This window comes from Scyliorhinus torazame, chromosome 21 (assembly GCF_047496885.1).
Source record: "Scyliorhinus torazame isolate Kashiwa2021f chromosome 21, sScyTor2.1, whole genome shotgun sequence".
In the NCBI taxonomy this organism is placed as follows: domain Eukaryota; kingdom Metazoa; phylum Chordata; class Chondrichthyes; order Carcharhiniformes; family Scyliorhinidae; genus Scyliorhinus; species Scyliorhinus torazame.
The window spans coordinates 86,809,568-86,828,130 of NC_092727.1; the positions used below are offsets into that span (position 1 = coordinate 86,809,568).

General features: G+C 49.3%; 1 protein-coding gene across 3 annotated transcripts in view; it reads right to left on the bottom strand.

Moving 5' to 3' along the window:
• The window catches only part of LOC140398388 (rho GTPase-activating protein 27-like), a 394,188-nt gene that overhangs the window by 128,895 nt on the left and 246,730 nt on the right, over positions 1 to 18,563 (bottom strand). The window contains exon 1 of one of the 3 annotated variants that reach the window (XM_072487023.1): positions 11,636 to 11,778. The exons of the other annotated variants lie outside the window; for them this stretch is intronic. Coding sequence (XP_072343124.1) covers positions 11,636 to 11,653 — 18 coding nt within the window. The 5' untranslated portion in view covers positions 11,654 to 11,778. Of the gene's footprint in view, positions 1 to 11,635; positions 11,779 to 18,563 lie in introns of those variants that run through there. 3 annotated transcript variants of the gene reach the window in all.

Below are 18,563 nucleotides of genomic sequence, written 5' to 3' on the forward strand. Positions count from 1 at the left end.
AATCCACCTAACCTGTATAAATTTGGACCAGATTGTATAATTCATTGTCAGCCTGGAAAACTGCCAGAGTTTCAACTCAGCATACAATCACAGGGCATAATGCACAGGGCATTAGTACAGAAATGGCATTGCTATGGTGTGGCACCTTGGAAGGGTATTGTGAGATACTCAAAAAATAAACAAGGTACCAAACAAAATTATTTTCCATGCAAAAGTTCGTCCCCATCACAGCTTCAAATATATTGAGATTCCTGTGGAAAATGTATCTGTGTGCTTTGCTGTAACTACCTTCTCCAGCCCGAAAACTCTATGAAATCACTCCACTCCTCCAATTCTGGCTTCTTGCGGATCCTTAATTTGCATCACCTTATGATTGCTAGCAGACTTTTAGCTCAGGCTCAAAGGGCTGGAATACCTCCCTAAATCTCTCAGCCTCTCCAACTCCTTTAAGCCACTCACCATCCTGATTTTATTGCCGTTCCTTCTCTGCTGTGGGATCAAAATCCTGGGCCTCCCTCCCTCACAGCACCGTAGGTGTTCCTGCACCAAATGGACAGCAGCGGTTCAAGAGGGCAGCTCACCACCACCTCCTTAAGGGCAATCAAGGATGAACAATAAATGTTGGCCAAGCCAGCAATGCCGTCGTCCCGTAAATTAATTTTTAAAAAGGCATTCTTTGAACCTATTTTCTTCACCTAGTTTTTGAACACATGTCCTGACATGTTATTCTGTGGCTGAGTATCAAAATGTATTCAGCGACATTCTTCTTAAGCACCTTGTGATGTTTCACTCTGTTAATGCAAGTTGTTGTAGAAATACACTTAACACAGCGACATGGCAATCATGGTCCAACTATGTATGACACAATGGCTGACGTTTTCTGGCGGTTTCTGTTGGCGGAGGAGGTGCAAGCAACGGGAAAACCTGTTGACAACGGCAGAACCAGAAGATTGTCAGCCAATGGTGGGCTGCCTCCGCCACCACAACACATGCTGTGCGGGGGAAGGGGGCTGGGGAGGACCGGTTCATCCCAGAAAATGTTTACCTGCAAGTAAATGCTAATATAGCAATGGAATCATTGGATGGTTAGGCGAGGTCATGACCTACCTCCCTTCCAATCACCGAGGTCGATGCACATTGTATATCAAGTAATATTAACGGCAAATAATTTGCTCCCTTAAGTTTTAAATTTCTTATTGCCTTAAGTTTTAGTCTAATCAGAATGGATACATTTCCCTTGGCGTGCTGTGGCTCAGTTCTTGGCACTCTGTCTTTCAGTCAGAGGTTTGTAGTTTCAAGTCCCTCCTGCAGCCAAATTTAGAAGGAGGGACATTGAACTGAAATAAAAGGAATCTGGATGCTGGAAATAGGAAATATAAAACTGGAAAAACCCAGCAGCATCTGTGGAGAAACAGAGTTAATGTTGAGTCTTACACAGACTTCAATCGTTAACTCTGTTTCTCCCTCCACAGAGGCTGCCAGACCTGCTGAGGATTTCCTGACATTCAACTGTGGCTCTGTCCGCCCACTCAGGTAAATGATACCAGAACACTATCATACCGCTGGGTCGGAGAATCCCCAGGGGGCGGCGAAAATCCTGCCCAACGCCCCATCACCGGCTGCCGTATTCTCCGGCGCCATTTTTCAGACGGGGTTCATGCCACGCCGGTCGGGAGCCATTAGAAGCGTCCCCCCACGGCAATTCTCCGGGCCCCGATGGGCCGAGCAGCCGTCCGTTTTTGTCCAGTCCAGCTGTGTGAGTTAGGCATGGTCCCACATGGCGGGGACGGTCCTCAGGGGGCGCGGGGGGAAGCGACCCCAGGGGGAGGACTGCACGGTGGCCTGGCCCGCGATCGGGGCCTACCAATCTGCGGGCGGGCCTCTGCTGTGGGGGCACTCCTTCCTTTCGCGCCGGCCCCCGTGGAGAAGAGAACCCCCCATGCATGCGGCAAAACACGCCGGCGGTTCCGCCCATTTGGCACGTGCGCGAACTCGAGCAATCCCTTCGGTGCCGGCTGGCGCGGCGCCAACCCCTCCGGCTTCCACCTAGCCCCCGAAAGTGCAGAGAATTCTGCACCTCGGGGTCTGTTGACGCTGGAGTAGTTGGCGCCGATTTTCCTGCCAGCCCCCGGAAAAGAGAATCCCGGCCTATTTTGATTAATAGGGGAGTTATTACTGGTGCCCAAGCCAATAATGGTCTCTCCATCAACATCCCAATGACAGATAGTCTAGCCGCTATCCTAGAGGCAGCACAGTAGCACAGTGGTTAGCACTGTTGCTTCACAGCTCAGGGTCCCAGGTTCAATTCCCGGCTTGGGTCACTGTTTCTAAGGCGTCTGCACCTTCTCCCTGTGTCTGTGTGGGTTTCCTCCGGGTGCTCCGCTTTCCTCCCACAAGTCCCGAAAGACGTGCTTTTAGGTAATTTGGACATTCTGAATTCTCCCTCACTGTACCCGAACAAGTGCCCGAACCTGGGGCGGGACTCTCCCTGAACTGGTGGGGAGGGCTGCACCGGCGGCGAGGCGTGGCGTGAACCACTCCGGTGTCGGACCGCTCCGAAGGTGCGGAATCTCCACACCTTCGAGGGTTAGGCCGGCGCCGGAGGGGTTGGCGCCACCCCAACCTGCGCAAAAGGGCCTCCGCTGGCCAGCGCGAGTTGGTGCCTGCGCGGGAGCGCCAGTGTGTGCTGGCGTGATCCTAGCGCATGCGCAGGGGGGTTCTTCTCCGCACCACAGCACAGGCCCACCCGTGGATCGGTGGGCGCCGATCGAGGGCCAGGCCACCGTGGGGTCACTCCCCGGAGCCAGATCCCCCCACACCCCCCTGAGGACTCCGCAGGCCACCCGTAGAGCCAGGTCCCGCCGGTAAGGAGCTGGTTTGATTTACGCCGGCCGAAAACGGGCGGCCGCTCGGCCCATCGCAGGCCGGAGAATCGCCGGGGCTTCCCACCGGCGCGGCGCGATTGCCGCCCCCGCCAAAACCCCGGCGCCGGAGATTTTGGCAGCCGTCTTCGGGGCGGGATTCATGCCGCCCCCCGGCGATTCTCCGACCCAGCCAGTGGGGTCGGAGAATCCCGCCCCTGATCTCCACCAAAGGGCCCCTTGCCTCCCTCTGAAGTGTCCAGGGAAAAGTTCCAAAGGGGTGCTCTGGTTTCCTCCCACAAGTCCCGAAAGATGTGCTGTTTGATCAATTGGCGTTCTGAATTCTCCCTCTGTGTACCCGAACAGGCGCTGGAGTGTGGTGAATGGGGCTTTTCACAGTAACTTCATTGCAGTGCTAATGTAAGCCTACTTGTGACAATAAAGGTTATTATTATTAAATAGTTGTTTGTGGGAGCTTGCTCTGCGCAAATTGCTGATGATGTTTCCTACATTACAACAGTAACTACACTTCGGAAGTACCTCATTGGCTGTAAAATGCTTAGGGGCATCCTAGAGATGTGAAAGGCACTACATAAATGCAATTTGGGTACAGTACAGATTCAGCTGAAAATTAGGGCCTCAAGAGTTGATCCATTGAGTTTCGAAGTTTATTACGGTATTTTTTAAATGAGAAAAGGACTTGCTAGGGTGGGAGAATCTAGAACAAGGGGGGATAATCATAAAATTAGAACAAGGTTATTTAGGAGAGACATTCTTAAGTGGTCTTTTCACACAAGACATCCTGTGCAAATTTGGAAGTCTCTGCCAAAAGATGCTGCATCAATTAAATGTTAACAATTGGGACCAACAGATTGGCATCATAAACTCTTTCCAGTCAATTAAGTACTTTTGAAGTTACACTGATATCCAGGGATAACAATCAAAGTTGGGTAAATGGAGCTGAGGCACAGATCAGTTTATAATAAAATAAAAAGGTAGAATGGGCTGTCGGGACGGTCTACTCGTTTTCCCAGTTCAAATTCACAACAGATTTCGGGCCTATTGGTTGCCAGTTTTAGTATCAGAGAGCCAAATCTGGAGCATATGCTTTCCAATATTAGTGTAATAACAATCGGGTTGGGTTTCTGAGGAAAGGCTAGATATCGCTCCACCATTTTTGCATTTCTGGTCCAGCATATATTCATTGGGATGAGGGGGAAGAAGGGTTACTGAAATGTGTTCAGGAGGACTTCCTTGATCAGTATGTTCCTGTCCCAACTAAACAAAGCGGCATTCGTGGACCAGATGCCAAGAAATGAGCTTGGTAAGTGGGCTATAGCCTAGATCTTCGCCCCCAAGTTGCGAATACAAACCTGACTTGGGGGAAAGCGTCCCAGAAGTCAGAATGTTTGCTTTTGGGGGGGGGGGGGGGGGGGCTCTCCTCCCCATATTCCCCATGCACTATCCATGCCACCTCATGCCCCCTACCCACTCCCATACCCTCCATGTCACAGTATGCCCTGTATTCACCTCCATAACCACCCATACCCTCCGTGTCAACATATGGCCCTGTGCCCATTCCAAGCATTGTTTTCTTTTAGCACTCCCAAGTATTTCTTTCAAACATTTAAAGAGCAGGACTTTTCAATGCATTGGCAGCTTGACAGCTCCCTTTGACAGTCAGAATTATTGTTTCTTGGCCTTTTGCCAAAAGATCAAGCATCAGATCAAGCCCAAGATGAGGTGCAATGCCTTTTCATGTCAGCTTGGTTCGTGTGTGTCTCCCTTGCGGGGGACCATGAATTGGCTTCAATGTGAATTTGTTTTTGGAGCAAACAATGAGATGCATTAACGGTTTGCCTTGTCCACTCTGTGCATTGGTTTCGTAACTTTAAGGATGGAGTAAAAAAATTAAAACTTAGAAAAAGACAGTCAGATTTAACAGATCCTCTTGACAGGACCTTTGGCTAGTTCCTCTGTCAGTTTTGACAGTTGATTTTGACAGGTCTGTTGACAGTTGATTTTGACAGGTCTGTTGACAGTTGATTTTGTCAGGTCTGTGGACAGTTGATTTTGACAGGTCTGTTGACAGTTGATTTTGACAGGTCTGTTGACAGTTGATTTTGACAGGTCTGTTGACAGTTGATTTTGTCAGGTCTGTGGACAGTTGATTTTGACAGGTCTGTTGACAGTTGATTTTGTCAGGTCTGTTGACAGTTGATTTTGACAGGTCTGTTGACAGTTCCAGTGAGCTTGACAGTAATGGGTTTATGCGCTCTTTATGCACATTTATGCCAACTTCTAATATTTCCGACGGGCTCCTGACCTCCACCAAAGGGCCCTTTGCCTCCCGCTAAGGTGTCCGGGGAAAAGTTCCAAAGGGGTACCGTACCGCTCCAAAGGCGCACCAGGCTGTCCTAATGGTGAGTTCAGGCCTGCTTTTATCTGGTCGAGGCTGCACACTCCAGGTTTCACACTACAGGGATGCAACAATCAGTATTGTGTGGAGACAGCAGATACCATAAATGGCTAGCTAGCTCTGTGAACCTTGGCTGTAAAAAAGCACGGCCCTCCCCCATTCCATCCGTAGTATTGGTAGCATGGTAACACAGTGGTTAGCACTGTTGTTTCACAGCGCCAGGGTCCCAGGTTCGATTCCCGGCTTGGGTCACTGTCTGTGCAGAGTCTGCACGTTTTCCCAGTGTTTGTGTGGGTTTCCTCCCACAAGTCCCGAAAGACGTGCTGTTAGGTAATTTGGACATTCTGAATTCTCCCTCTGGGTACCCGGTCTGCCACTGGCTTGTGGCGACTAGGGGTTTTTCACAGTAACTTCTTTGCAGTGTTAATGTATGGCTACTTGTGACAATAAAGAGTATTATTATAGTGGCGAGTTCATGGGCTGGATCTTATTTCCAGCCACTTTTGCCATTTTCACCTCTCCGTTGTGGGAAAATTCAAGTCAGATGTCTGAGGAGGAATGTTTGTGGCAGGAAACTGGAGCATCCGGAGGAAACCCATGCAGACGCGAGGAGAATATACAAACTCTGCACAGACGATGACCCAAGCGGGAATCGAACCTGGGACTCTGGTTCTGTGAAGCTACTATGCTAACCACTGTGCTACCGTGCCGTCCACTATTCATGGGGAGGGGGGGCCGGTGCCCTTGCTTTTGCCTGCCTAATCGCCCACCGAAGCATGTTGCTCGGCTGGCAACCAGCAGCACCACTGGTGCTGTAGACTGGCTTTCCGACCTGTTGGAAGTTTCTGCCTAGAGAAAACCAAATTCTCCATCCGGGGGTCGGAAGAATGCTTCCACAAGACGTGGGAGCCATTCACCAACTGGTTCCAGGCCCTGTTTGAAGCCAGCAGCCAATATTGCTACTGAGGCAGACGACAGGGGGCAGACAACAAGGCCACAAAAAGAGGTCCCGACAGCAGGGTCAAACGTCCCAGGCAGAACGGGGACAAACACAGACCGAACTAACCCTGTTCACGCCACTTACCCCCCACCCCAGATGGAAACATGCAAATAAAACCTGCAGACAAGCCCAGCCAATGCACATACACAAGAGGGCTGGAACAGGGGCAATGTTATCTGGGTACTTTGCATGTTTCACTCCCTTCTTCTGATTGTACTGCCACATGTAAAAAGCGAAAACCCAATAAACCTTTGGTTAGAGTTTTTGCAATTTAAAAAATATGTGAAGGTCCTTGAGGAGCTGCAGGGGAGAATTATCAGAATGGTTCCAGGGGTGGGGGGGTTTTAGTTGCAAGCTTAGGTTAGAAAGATTGTATTTGTTCTCCTTGGAGCACAGAAGACTGAAGGGAAACTTTGCTAATGATTTCCAAGATTGACAGTCTTAGATATGGTGGACAGGGAAAAAAATCTCCCTTTCACTAATTTTAGGTGGGGCAGCACGGTGGCGCAGTGGTTAGCACTACTGCCTCACAACGCCAAGGACCCAGGTTCGATATTGGCCCTGGGTCACTGTCCGTGTGGAGTTTGCACATTCTCCCCGCGTCTGCATGGGTCTCACTCCCACAACCCAAAAGATGTGCAGGGTAGGTGGATTGGCCACGTTAAATTGCCTTTTAAAAAAACCCAAATGTTTCAGGATGTCACGGAGTGTCCACACCGAGGTGTACCAAAGAAACTTTGGTTTATTTACAAGGCTGTAACACACAGCCCCCAGTAGTTCCCAAACAGGCCTCGACAGGTCAGTGCTGAACTGGCCGAACCTTATATGCAACATTAATTGAGTTTCCCCCGGCCCCTTAATGTGGGAGCTCGTACTCCGCAAAGGACACGGGGTAGACAATCATTCCCACCCTGTACATCCCCTATGGGTTATGACATAATGGTACAAGGACAATGGAACTTAGATTTAAGATTTTCAACATGACATGCAGTGAGGAAGAACTTTTTTTGCTGTGAGTATTAATGACCTGGAACCCGCTGTCCATGTGGCTAATAGAAGTGAAAACTATCAATGGTTTCAAAAGGAAATTGGGTGGGTACTTGAAGGAAATAAATTTGCAGTTGCAGGGTTACAGAGCTTAAGCTTGGCACTGATTGGACTGCTCTGTGGGTACCAGCATAGACTCAATGGGCCGAATGGCCTCCTGTGTGCTGTAAATGTCTCTTTACAACAGCGACTACACTTCAAAAGTTCTGCATTGGCTAAAGAACTCTTGGAATGACCTGAGATCCTCAATGATGCTATGAAGCCGCAGGTAATTTCTTCATAATTGGAGGAGTGTGTAAGCCAACAGTTTTATATTTTACAGTATTACATCTTTCTGTATTCTGCTGTGCAAAAATAGGGAGCTGGTGCTGTTTCCTATTTTCACATTAATGTAAACTAACCTTGTCAAACTACTGACACCCTGGCACTGGCACCCTGGCAGTAACAGCCTGACAGTGCCATCCGGCAGGAGCAATTTCAGGGTACCAGGCTGGCATTTTTCCTGTGTTGTGGATTGGGACTGAGGTTGCTCAGTGCGGGTGGGCCCCTGAAGATGCTCCTTATGGGTGAGTTGGGGCTTTGCAGGGGTCATGTCAGAGTTTGAGAGCTGGGGACACCATTTAAAAATTGCGTCTCGATCTCGTCCTGAACTGATGAGTTCCCCCCAATCTACCCGAATGGTCGTTCGGTAGTGTGGCGTTTCTTGGTGCTCCGAGCGAGCACCGGGAAACACCCGGCTAATCGCGCTGTGGAATTCTGTCCCCATTCAGGTCGATCGTGCCCTTAAAGTCTGTAGATGCTGGGTCAACTGAATTTTTCAGAATTGAGATTGATAAGATTTTTGTTGGCTGAGGAATATTGAAGAGGGACAGATAATTTAGGCAGATACGGGTAAAAGATCAACCATATCCTGATTGAATAATCAAACAGGCAGTGGGTGGATGAATGGCCTTTTCATCTCCCTGTGTAGACTCTGGCAGCCATAGAAAAGACATTAAATTCCCCTGCTACTACCTAACTACTGAAGCCTCTTCAATATCTATGACCTGGGGCTTAGGAATGATCGATCAAGTGAAATAAATACAGCGAGGGGTTTCCGTGTCGCAACTCCCATGTAACTCAGAAGTAGTGTTGGAGAAGAGGTGAAAATTATACTACTAACCAGCAGGAGTGAAGGCATCAGGCTGGAACATGTGCCATCAAAGTACAGTATGCTAATTATCTGAATACGGAGTTACCATTCTTTCCATAATGATTTGCATTTTTTTATTCCACATATTCCACAACCCTTTCCAAGGTCTTTGTTCTAATTTAATTTCCATAAAGCTTGGGCTCTCACAACCTACAGCTCCAGAGCAACATGGGCCTGATTAAGGGCTCATGTGGCTTCCGGCCTTAATTCATCAAATCCATTTTGATGGTAATTGAATATCTGGTGTCCTTTTTTAAAAAAATTTTAACATTACACTGAGAAACAATTTTTTTGTAAAAAAAAAAATTCTAACCCTTGTTTTTCATGATTATTGGCCTTTGAGTTGCTGCCCTGCGGATTTTAAGATATGGTAATTTTTACGATTTTCAAAAGAAACAAATGGCTCATCATGTTCAGGTGGAGATGGAGATAGCGATGGCTGACAGCTTTAAATTCCTAGGTGTGCATATCACCAACAATATGTCCTGGTCCACCCATGTCACCATTATGACCAAGAAAGCACAACAATGCCTATACTTCCCTCAGGAAACTACGGAAATTTGACTCTGACCAATTTTTACAGATGCATCCTATCTGGCTGCATCAGAGCTTGGTATGGGAATTGCTTGGCCCAAGACGTAAGAAACTAAAGAGAATCATGAACACAGTCCGGTCCATCACGCGAATCCACCTCCCATCCATTGACTCTGTCTACATCTCCCGCTGCCTCGGGGAAGCGGGCAGCATAATCAACGACCTCTCCCACCCGTGTTATTCTCTCTTCCAACCTCTTCCATTGGGCAGAAGATACAAAAGTCTGAGAACACGGACTAACAGATTCGAAAACGGCTTCTGGCCCAATGTTACCAGACTCCTGAATTAGTCTCTTATGGACTGAACTGATCTCTCCACGCATCTTTTCTACTGTGTAGCACCATACTCCATATGCTTCACCCAATGTCTATGTCTATGTTTTTACATTTTATATTTATTGTACATCCTATGTTTTTCATGTATGGAACGATCTGCCTGGACTGTACGCAGAACAATACTTTTCACTGTACCTCAGTACATGTGACAATACATCTAAATCTAAGGATTTGATGCCTGCCATGCAGGGACAGCCAATATCTCACTTCTTCTCTCCCAGCCTCGTATGCAACAATAAGACAACTCCATTTAACTCCCATCTGAGTTACAGCACCTTGAATATTGCAGCACTCCCACAGTCAAGAACTGGTTTTGCCTAAGGTGTAGCACAGTTCTTCCCTGTGTTATGTGTAGTATGCATGTGTGTTAGTGACTTCGACTCACAGTGCAGAAGACATTTCACCCAATCACTGCACTATCTTCGCAAAGCCTACCTGTGAGAACAGGATTAACTCAGATAGGATACCCTCCTACTGTTTAATGGCTTGACAGACTACTGTATAATGGTTACGCTACTGCACTGATAATCTAGAGAATGTGGGTTCACAATGGAATTTTTCAATGCTGAATTCAGTTTATAAGCTGTTATCAGTACAAATTGATTTTGAAGTTGATGAATCTGCGAGTTCTTTGTTAAACAAGAAACTGGTTGAACAATGTAATTTAGGTGAAGGAAACATGCTTTTCTTACCAGGTCTGGTCTATATATGGTCTCCAGGCCCATAATAATGTGATTGACTTCTGACAGTGCTCTTAAGTGGTCCAGCAACCAACTAGGGCCTCACAGTAGCAGTGGTTAGGATTGTTGCTTCACAGCGCCAGGGTCCCAAGTTTGATTCCCGGCTTGGGTCACTGTCTGTGTGGAGTCTACAAGTTCTCCCCGTGTCTGCGTGCGTTTCCTCCGGGTGTTCCAGTTTCCTCCCACAAGTCCCGAAAGATGTGCTTGTTAGGCGAATTGGACATTCTGAATTCACCCTCTGTGTACCCGAACAGGCACCGGAGTGTGGCAACTAGGGGCTTTTCACAGTAACTTCATTGCAGTGTTAATGTAAGCCTACTTGTGACAATAATAAAGATTATGAGATTATTATGATTATGGATGGGCGATAAACGCAGGTGGCGCCCACATTGCAAGAATTAATTCTAAAGACTGTCACTCACACATTGAAGTTGGCTAGTTGGATGAATCACTGAGAACCAGCACTGGACAATGAATCAATGTATTCAGGAAGAAGCAGGGAGCAGAGGTGACCCGGCAGAGACACTTAATCAACCCGTAGTAACTGGAATTTACAGATGGGCACTTAGTCCCTGTAATGCAATCTTCCGAGGGCACAGTGTCACTTTTGAGAGCAGCACTATTGTATATGGCATACATCTATTTGTACTAGCTTTACTAAATTTATTTCGGAATATGAGGTTTCAGATTGAGCCAAACACAGCCAGCTGTCATTTGACTTTTAAAATAAGTTGTGCTGCCTCAGTCTGACCATCACGGTGACCTTTGGAAAGACTCATCAAACCATTGATGTTTAACTATACAGGCTGGAGGGGCAGCACGGTGGCGCAAGTGGGTAGCACAGTTGCCTCACAACGCCGAAGTCCCAGGTTTGATCCCGGCTCTGGGTCACTGTCTGTGCGGAGTTTACACATTCTCCCCGTGTTTGCGTGGGTTTCGCCCCCACAACCCAAAAGATGTGCAGGCTGGGTGGATTGGCCATGCTAAATTGGCCCTTAATAGGAAAAAAATTAATTGGATACTCTAAATTTATTTATTTTTTAACGAGACAGGCTGGCGCTTGTTGGTGTTTTTAACTTATTAATTCTGCCTCTCCTGCACTGGCCAATCCAAGTCTGCTAGATCAAAAGCTGGAGTATCCATAACTGCACCTCAAAACTGGACAGCAGTTGTTAAAATGCTTGCTACTTCCTCGAGAAGCTCACAGGCAGGAAAAGAAGCATAAAAGAAACAGTTTAGATCACAACGCCGACTGGGAACTTAACCTGCCCAGAGATCTGTAAATCCTAAACACGACAGAAGTGAACAAGTTCTACACAAACTATCAGCATTAGAGTGCACCACACCCAAGTTCCTCCACCTCCGCACACCCAAACTCCTCTCCCTGAAAACCCCCTAGTTACTAACCCAGGAAAACAGGAAAAAAGGAGGAAAAATAAATCCTTACCAACTCCTGGGACCGCATATGATTGAAGGCAACTCCGATGCTTCAGTTAATACTGGGGTTGTGCTACAAATCCCGTGTGTGTGTCTCCCGCGCAGGTGCTTTCAGCCTCTGGACTGCTTCCAGCTAAGTGCCTGGCGTTTAGGTGGATTACACAGCCAATCTAGTTTTACTGCCTCCCCTGATTTTGAGAGTGCATAGCATGGCTGGTTTCATTCCCGCCCCTTCCATGACAGCAGAGCCTGCGACACAGGTACAACACTCCCTACACCTGAATGGGAGGAACTCAGTAATTCCATACAGCAGTGAAAACAACCCGATTAAAACACACTCGGGCGCCTGAGAGTCTTTAGGAAATCCCTCAATGGAGTCAGAACTCAATGAGGAAAAGGTTAGTTCATTCTGCATTGCATTGGAAGTCATTTGATTTTTATCAATGTCAGTCTCAGTTACACAAGGCCAGAACTAAACAAGCCTTAAGGCTTTGCCAGTCCAACAATCTTGCTTCCACATTCTTTATCATAAATAAACAAAACTGTTCAAAGAAAATAAGTCCATAAGACATAGAAGCAGAATTAGGCCACTCGGCCCATCGAGTCTGCTCTGCCATTCAATCATGGCTGGTATTTTTCTCATCCCCATTCTTTTGCCTTCTCCCCATAGCCTCTGATCCCCTTATTAATCAAGAAGCTATCTATCTCTGTCTTAAACACACTCAGTGATTTGCCTTCAACAGCATTCTGCGGCAAAGAGTTCCACCAGATTCATTTCTGGCTGAAGAAATGGCTTCTCATCTCTGTTTTAACAGATCGTCCCTTTAGTCTGAGATGGTGTTCTCTGGTTCTAGTTTTTCCTACAAGTGGAAACATCCTCTCCACATCTACTCTATCCAGGCCTCGCAGTATCCTGTAAGTTTCAATAAGATCCCCCCCTCATCCTTCTAAACTCCCAACGAGTACAGACCCAGAGTCCTCAACCATTCCTCATACGACAAGTTCTTCATTCCAGGGATCATTCTTGTGAACCTCCTCTGGACCCTTTCCAAGGCCATCTTTGCTTAGATACGGGGCCCAAAACTGCTCACAATACTCCAAATGGGGTCTGACCAGAGCCTTATATAGCCTCAGAGGTACATCCTGTGTCTTTTATTCTAGCCCTCTTGACATGAATGGTAACATTGCATTTGCCTTCTTAACTACAGAACGACCTACAGGTAAACTTGCAGGTTGAGTCCGTAATTAAGAAAGCAAATGCAATGTTGTCATTTATCTCAAGAGGCTTGGAATATAAAAGCAGGGATGTACTTCTGAAGCTTTATAAAGCATTAGTTAGGCCCCATTTAGAATACCGTGAGCAATTTTGGGCCCCACACCTCAGGAAGGACATACTGGCACTGGAGCGGGTCCAGCGGAGATTCACACGGATGATCCCAGGAATGGTAGGCCTAACATACGATGAACGTCTGAGGATCCTGGGATTATATTCATTGGAGTTTAGGAGGTTGAGGGGAGATCTAATAGAAACTTACAAGATAATGAATGGCTTAGGTAGGGTGGACGTAGGGAAGTTGTTTCCATTAGCAGGGGAGACTAGGACCCGGGGGCACAGCCTTAGAATAAAAGGGAGTGACTTCCAGGTGTGGCGATGACCAGCTAAGTCGCACGTTTCGGCAGCTCCCGGTGGAACGGACTTTTGGGCTCTTAATAGGAGCCCCAACGGCAATTTTAACGGCTAAAACCACTGTGCGGTAAACCAGAAGGGAATCCCCCCTGGACACGGATGGAAAAAGGAGAGGAAAGTGGCCGGATTGCGGCGGATCCTCTAGAGCAGCGGCCAGGAAGGCAAGCACAAAGCAAGATGGTGTCGGAAGGTGGCAGTTTAATATGGGGCCCTGACCAACAAGAGTTCCTGCGGCGCTGCGTGGAAGAACTTAAAAAGGAGATGAAGAAGGAGCTGTTGGCCCCAATATTACAGGCGATTGAAGGGCTAAAGGAGGAGCAAAAGACCCAGGAGCAGGAGCTTCGGGTCGTGAAGGCAAAGGCTGCTGAGAATGAGGACGAAATACAGGGCCTAGTGGTGAAGACAGAGATGCACGAGGCACAACACAAAAGGTGTGTGGAAAGGCTGGAGGTGCTGGAGAATAATGCGAGGAGGAAGAATTTAAGGATTCTTGGTCTTCCCGAAGGTGCAGAAGGGGCGGACGTCGGGGCATATGTGAGCATGATGCTTCACTCGTTAATGGGATCGGAGGCCCCGACGGGCCCGTTGGAGGTGGAGGGAGCTTATCGAGTTATGGCGCGAAGACCGAGGCCTGGAGAAATTCCTCGAGCCATAGTGGTGAGATTTCTCCGATATAAGGATAGAGAGATGGTCCTCAGATGGGCAAAGAAAACCCGGAGCAGTAGGTGGGAGAACGCGGTGATCCGCGTATATCAAGATTGGAGTGCGGAGGTGGCGAGAAGGAGGGCAAGCTTTAATCGGGCCAAGGCGGTGCTGCACAAAAGGAAGGTTAAATTTGGAATGCTGCAGCCGGCAAGACTGTGGGTCACACATCAAGGGAAACACCACTACTTTGAAACGGCAGAAGAGGCGTGGACATTTATTGTCGAGGAGAAACTGGAATAAGCGGGCTAGAAAAAGAACGTTTGGGACAAAGTGGTGGGGTGATTACGTGGGGTGAAGGGGGGGGGAAATGGGGGAAGAGATGATTTCCCAAGTTGTTAATCCTGCGACCCTGTAACTTTTCTCCCCCATGTCGTGGGGAGGGAGGATGGGGAGCTGGGGGCGCCGGCCATTGGGGGCGGGGCCAAATGGGAAGCGCGGGCTTTGTTCCCACGCTATGGTAATCATGGCGGGAACAGGAAAGCAGGAAGGAGGGGGCCTCGCACAGTGGGGGCCGAGGTCACGGGGGGGAAGCCGAGGTCGGCCAGAGTTTGCTGACTTCTGGGAGCAACATGGGGGGTGCAATTACGCTAGAAAGGGATCTAGCGGGGGGGGGGGGGGGTTGTTAACTGGGTTGCTGCTGCTGGGGAGAAGGGGTGGGGTGGTCGGGGCGGGAGGGCGCCGTTGGGGGGAGATACGGCTACGTGGGAACCAGGAGAGGAGCTGGATTGAAAAAGGAGATGGCTAGTCGACAAGCGGGGGGGGGGGGAGTAAAGAGCCCCCCAACCCGGCTGATCACGTGGAATGTGAGAGGGCTGAACGGGCCGATTAAGAGGGCACGGGTACTCGCACACCTAAAAAAACTTACGGCAGATGTGGTTATGCTGCAGGAGACGCATCTGAAACTGATAGACCAGGTCAGACTTCGCAAAGGATGGGTGGGGCAGGTGTTTCATTCGGGGCTAGATGCAAGAAACAGGGGGGTGGCTATATTAGTGGGGAAGCGGGTAATGTTTGAGGCAAAGACCATAGTGGCGGATAGTGAGGGCAGATACGTGATGGTGAGTGGCAGATTGCAAGGGGAGGCGGTGGTTTTAGTGAATGTATATGCCCCGAACTGGGATGATGCCAATTTTATGAGGCGTATGTTGGGAGGCATCCCGGACCTAGAGGCGGGAAAGTTGGTAATGGGTGGAAATTTTAATATGATGCTGGACCCAGGGCTGGACAGATCGAGGTCCAGGACCGGAAGGAGGCCGGCTGCAGCTAGGGTGCTCAAGTGCTTTATGGAGCAGATGGGAGGAGTAGACCCCTGGAGATTTAGTAGACCTAGGAGTAAGGAGTTTTCATTTTTCTCCTATGTCCACAAAGTCTATTCACGGATAGACTGTTTTGGTTTGGGAAGGGCACTGATCCCGAAGGTGACGGGGACGGAATACACGGCTATAGCTATTTCGGACCACGCTCCACATTGGGTGGACCTGGAGATAGGGGAGGAAAAAGAACAGCACCCACCCTGGAGAATGGACATGGGATTATTGGCAGATGAGGGGGTGTGTTTAAGGGTGAGGGGGTGTATTGAAAGGTACTTGGAACTCAATGACAATGGGGAGGTTCAGGTGGGAGTGGTCTGGGAGGCGTTGAAGGCTGTGGTTAGAGGGGAGCTGATATCTATCAGGGCACATAAAGGAAAGCAGGAGGGTAGGGAAAGGGAGCGGTTGTTGAAAGAACTTTTGAGGGTGGACAGACAATATGCGGAGGCACCGGAGGAGGGACTGTACAGGGAAAGGCAAAGGCTACATGTAGAATTAGACTTGTTGACTACGGGTAATGCAGAGGCACAATGGAGGAAGGCACAGGGTGTACAGTATGAATATGGGGAGAAGGCGAGCAGGTTGCTGGCCCACCAACTGAGGAAAAGGGGAGCAGTGAGGGAGATGGGAGGGTGAGAGATGAGGAGGGAGAGATGGAGCGGGGAGCGGAGAGAGTGAATGGAGTGTGCAAGGCATTTTATGAAAGATTATATGAAGCTCAGCCCCCGGACGGGAAGGAGAGAATGATGTGCTTTCTGGATCAGCTGGAATTTCCTAAGGTGGAGGAGCAGGAGGGGGGGGGACTGGGAGCACATATTGAGACGGAGGAAGTAGTGAAAGGGATTGGAAGCATGCAGGCGGGGAAGGCCCCGGGACCAGACGGATTCCCAGTGGAATTCTATGGGAAATATATGGACTTGCTGGCCCCGCTACTGATGAGAACCTTTAATGAGGCTAGGGAAAGGGGGCAGCTGCCCCCGACTATGTCAGAGGCAACGATATCTCTCCCCCTAAAGAAGGAAAAAGACCCGCTGCAATGCGGGTCCTATCGGCCCATTTCCCTCCTGAATGTGGATGCTAAGATTCTGGCCAAGGTAATGGCAACGGGGATAGAGGATTGTGTCCCGGGGGTGGTTCATGAGGACCAAACTGGGTTTGTGAAGGGGAGACAGCTGAACACAAATATACGGAGGCTGCTAGGGGTAATGATAATGCCCCCACCAGAGGGGGAAGCGGAGATAGTGGTGGTGATGGATGCCGAGAAAGCATTTGATAGAGTGGAGTGGGATTATTTGTGGGAGGTGCAGAGGAGATTTGGTTTTGGAGGTGGGTATATCAGATGGGTACAGTTGCTGCATAGGGCCCCGATGGCGAGCGTGGTCACGAGTGGACGGGGGTCTGACTATTTTCGGCTCCATAGAGGGACGAGGCAGGGATGTCCTCTGTCCCCATTATTATTTGCATTGGCGATTGAGCCCCTGGCCATAGCATTGAGGGGTTCCAGGAAGTGGAGGGGAGCACTCAGGGGAGGAGAAGAACACCGGGTATCTTTGTATGCGGATGATTTGTTGTATGTGGCGGACCCGGCGGAGGGGATGCCAGAGATAATGCGGATACTTGGGGAGTTTGGGGATTTTTCAGGGTATAAATTGAACATGGGGAAAAGTGAGTTGTTCGTGGTGCATCCAGGGGAGCAGAGCAGGGAAATAGAGGATTTACCGTTGAGGAAGGTAACAAGGGACTTCCGGTACTTGGGGATCCAGATAGCCACGAATTGGGGTACATTACACAGGCTTAATTTAACGCGGTTGGTGGAACAGATGGAGAAGGACTTTAAGAGATGGGACATGGTGTCCCTGTCACTGGCAGGTAGGGTGCAGGCGGTTAAAATGGTGGTCCTCCCGAGATTCCTTTTTGTGTTTCAGTGCCTCCCGGTGGTGGTCACGAAGGCTTTTTTCAAGAGAATCGAGAAGAGTATTATGAGTTTTGTGTGGGCCGGGAAGACCCCGAGAGTGAGGAGGGGATTTTTGCAGTGTAGTAGGGACAGGGCGGGGTTGGCACTACCGAGCCTAAACGACTATTACTGGGCCGCCAATGTTTCAATGGTGTGTAAGTGGATGGGAGAAGGGGAGGGAGCGGCGTGGAAGAGATTGGAGAGGGCGTCCTGCAGGGGGACTAGCCTACAAGCAATGGTGACGGCACCGTTGCCGTTCTCACCGAAGAAATACACCACAAGCCCGTTGGTGGTGGCTACATTGAAAATTTGGGGGCAGTGGAGACGGCATAGGGGAAAGACGGGAGCCTCGGTGCGGTCCCCGATAGGAAATAACCATAGGTTTGTTCCGGGGAGAATGGATGGGGGATTTGGAGCATGGCAAAGAGCTGGGGTAGTACAATTGAGAGATCTGTTCGTAGATGGGACGTTTGCGAGTCTGGGTGCGCTGACGGAAAAATATGAGTTGCCCCAAGGGAATGCATTTTGGTATATGCAACTGAGGGCTTTTGCGAGGCAACAGGTGAGGGAATTTCCGCAGCTCCCGACGCAGGAGGTGCAGGATAGAGTGATCTCAGAGACATGGGTGGGGGATGGTAAGGTGTCGGACATATATAGGGAAATGAGGGACGAGGGGGAGATCATGGTAGATGAGCTGAAAGGGAAATGGGAAGAAGAGCTGGGGGAGGAGATTGAGGAGGGGCTGTGGGCTGACGCCCTACGTAGGGTAAACTCATCGTCCTCGTGTGCCAGGCTAAGCCTGATACAATTCAAGGTTCTACACAGGGCGCATATGACTGGAGCACGGCTCAGTAAATTTTTGGGGGTAGAGGATAGGTGTGGGAGATGCTCGAGAAGCCCAGCGAATCACACCCACATATTCTGGTCATGCCCGGCACTACAGGGGTTCTGGGTGGGGGTGGCAAAGGTGCTTTCGAAGGTGGTGGGGGTCCGGGTCGAAGCAAGCTGGGGGTTGGCTATATTCGGGGTTGCAGAAGAGCCGGGAGTGCAGGAGGCGAGAGAGGCTGATGTTTTGGCCTTTGCGTCCCTAGTAGCCCGGAGCAGGATATTGTTAATGTGGAAGGAAGCCAAACCCCCGGGTGTGGAGACCTGGATAAACGACATGGCAGGGTTTATAAAGTTAGAACGGATCAAGTTCGTATTAAGGGGTTCGGCTCAAGGGTTCACCAGGCGGTGGCAACCGTTCGTCGACTACCTCACAGAAAGATAGAGGGAATGGAAA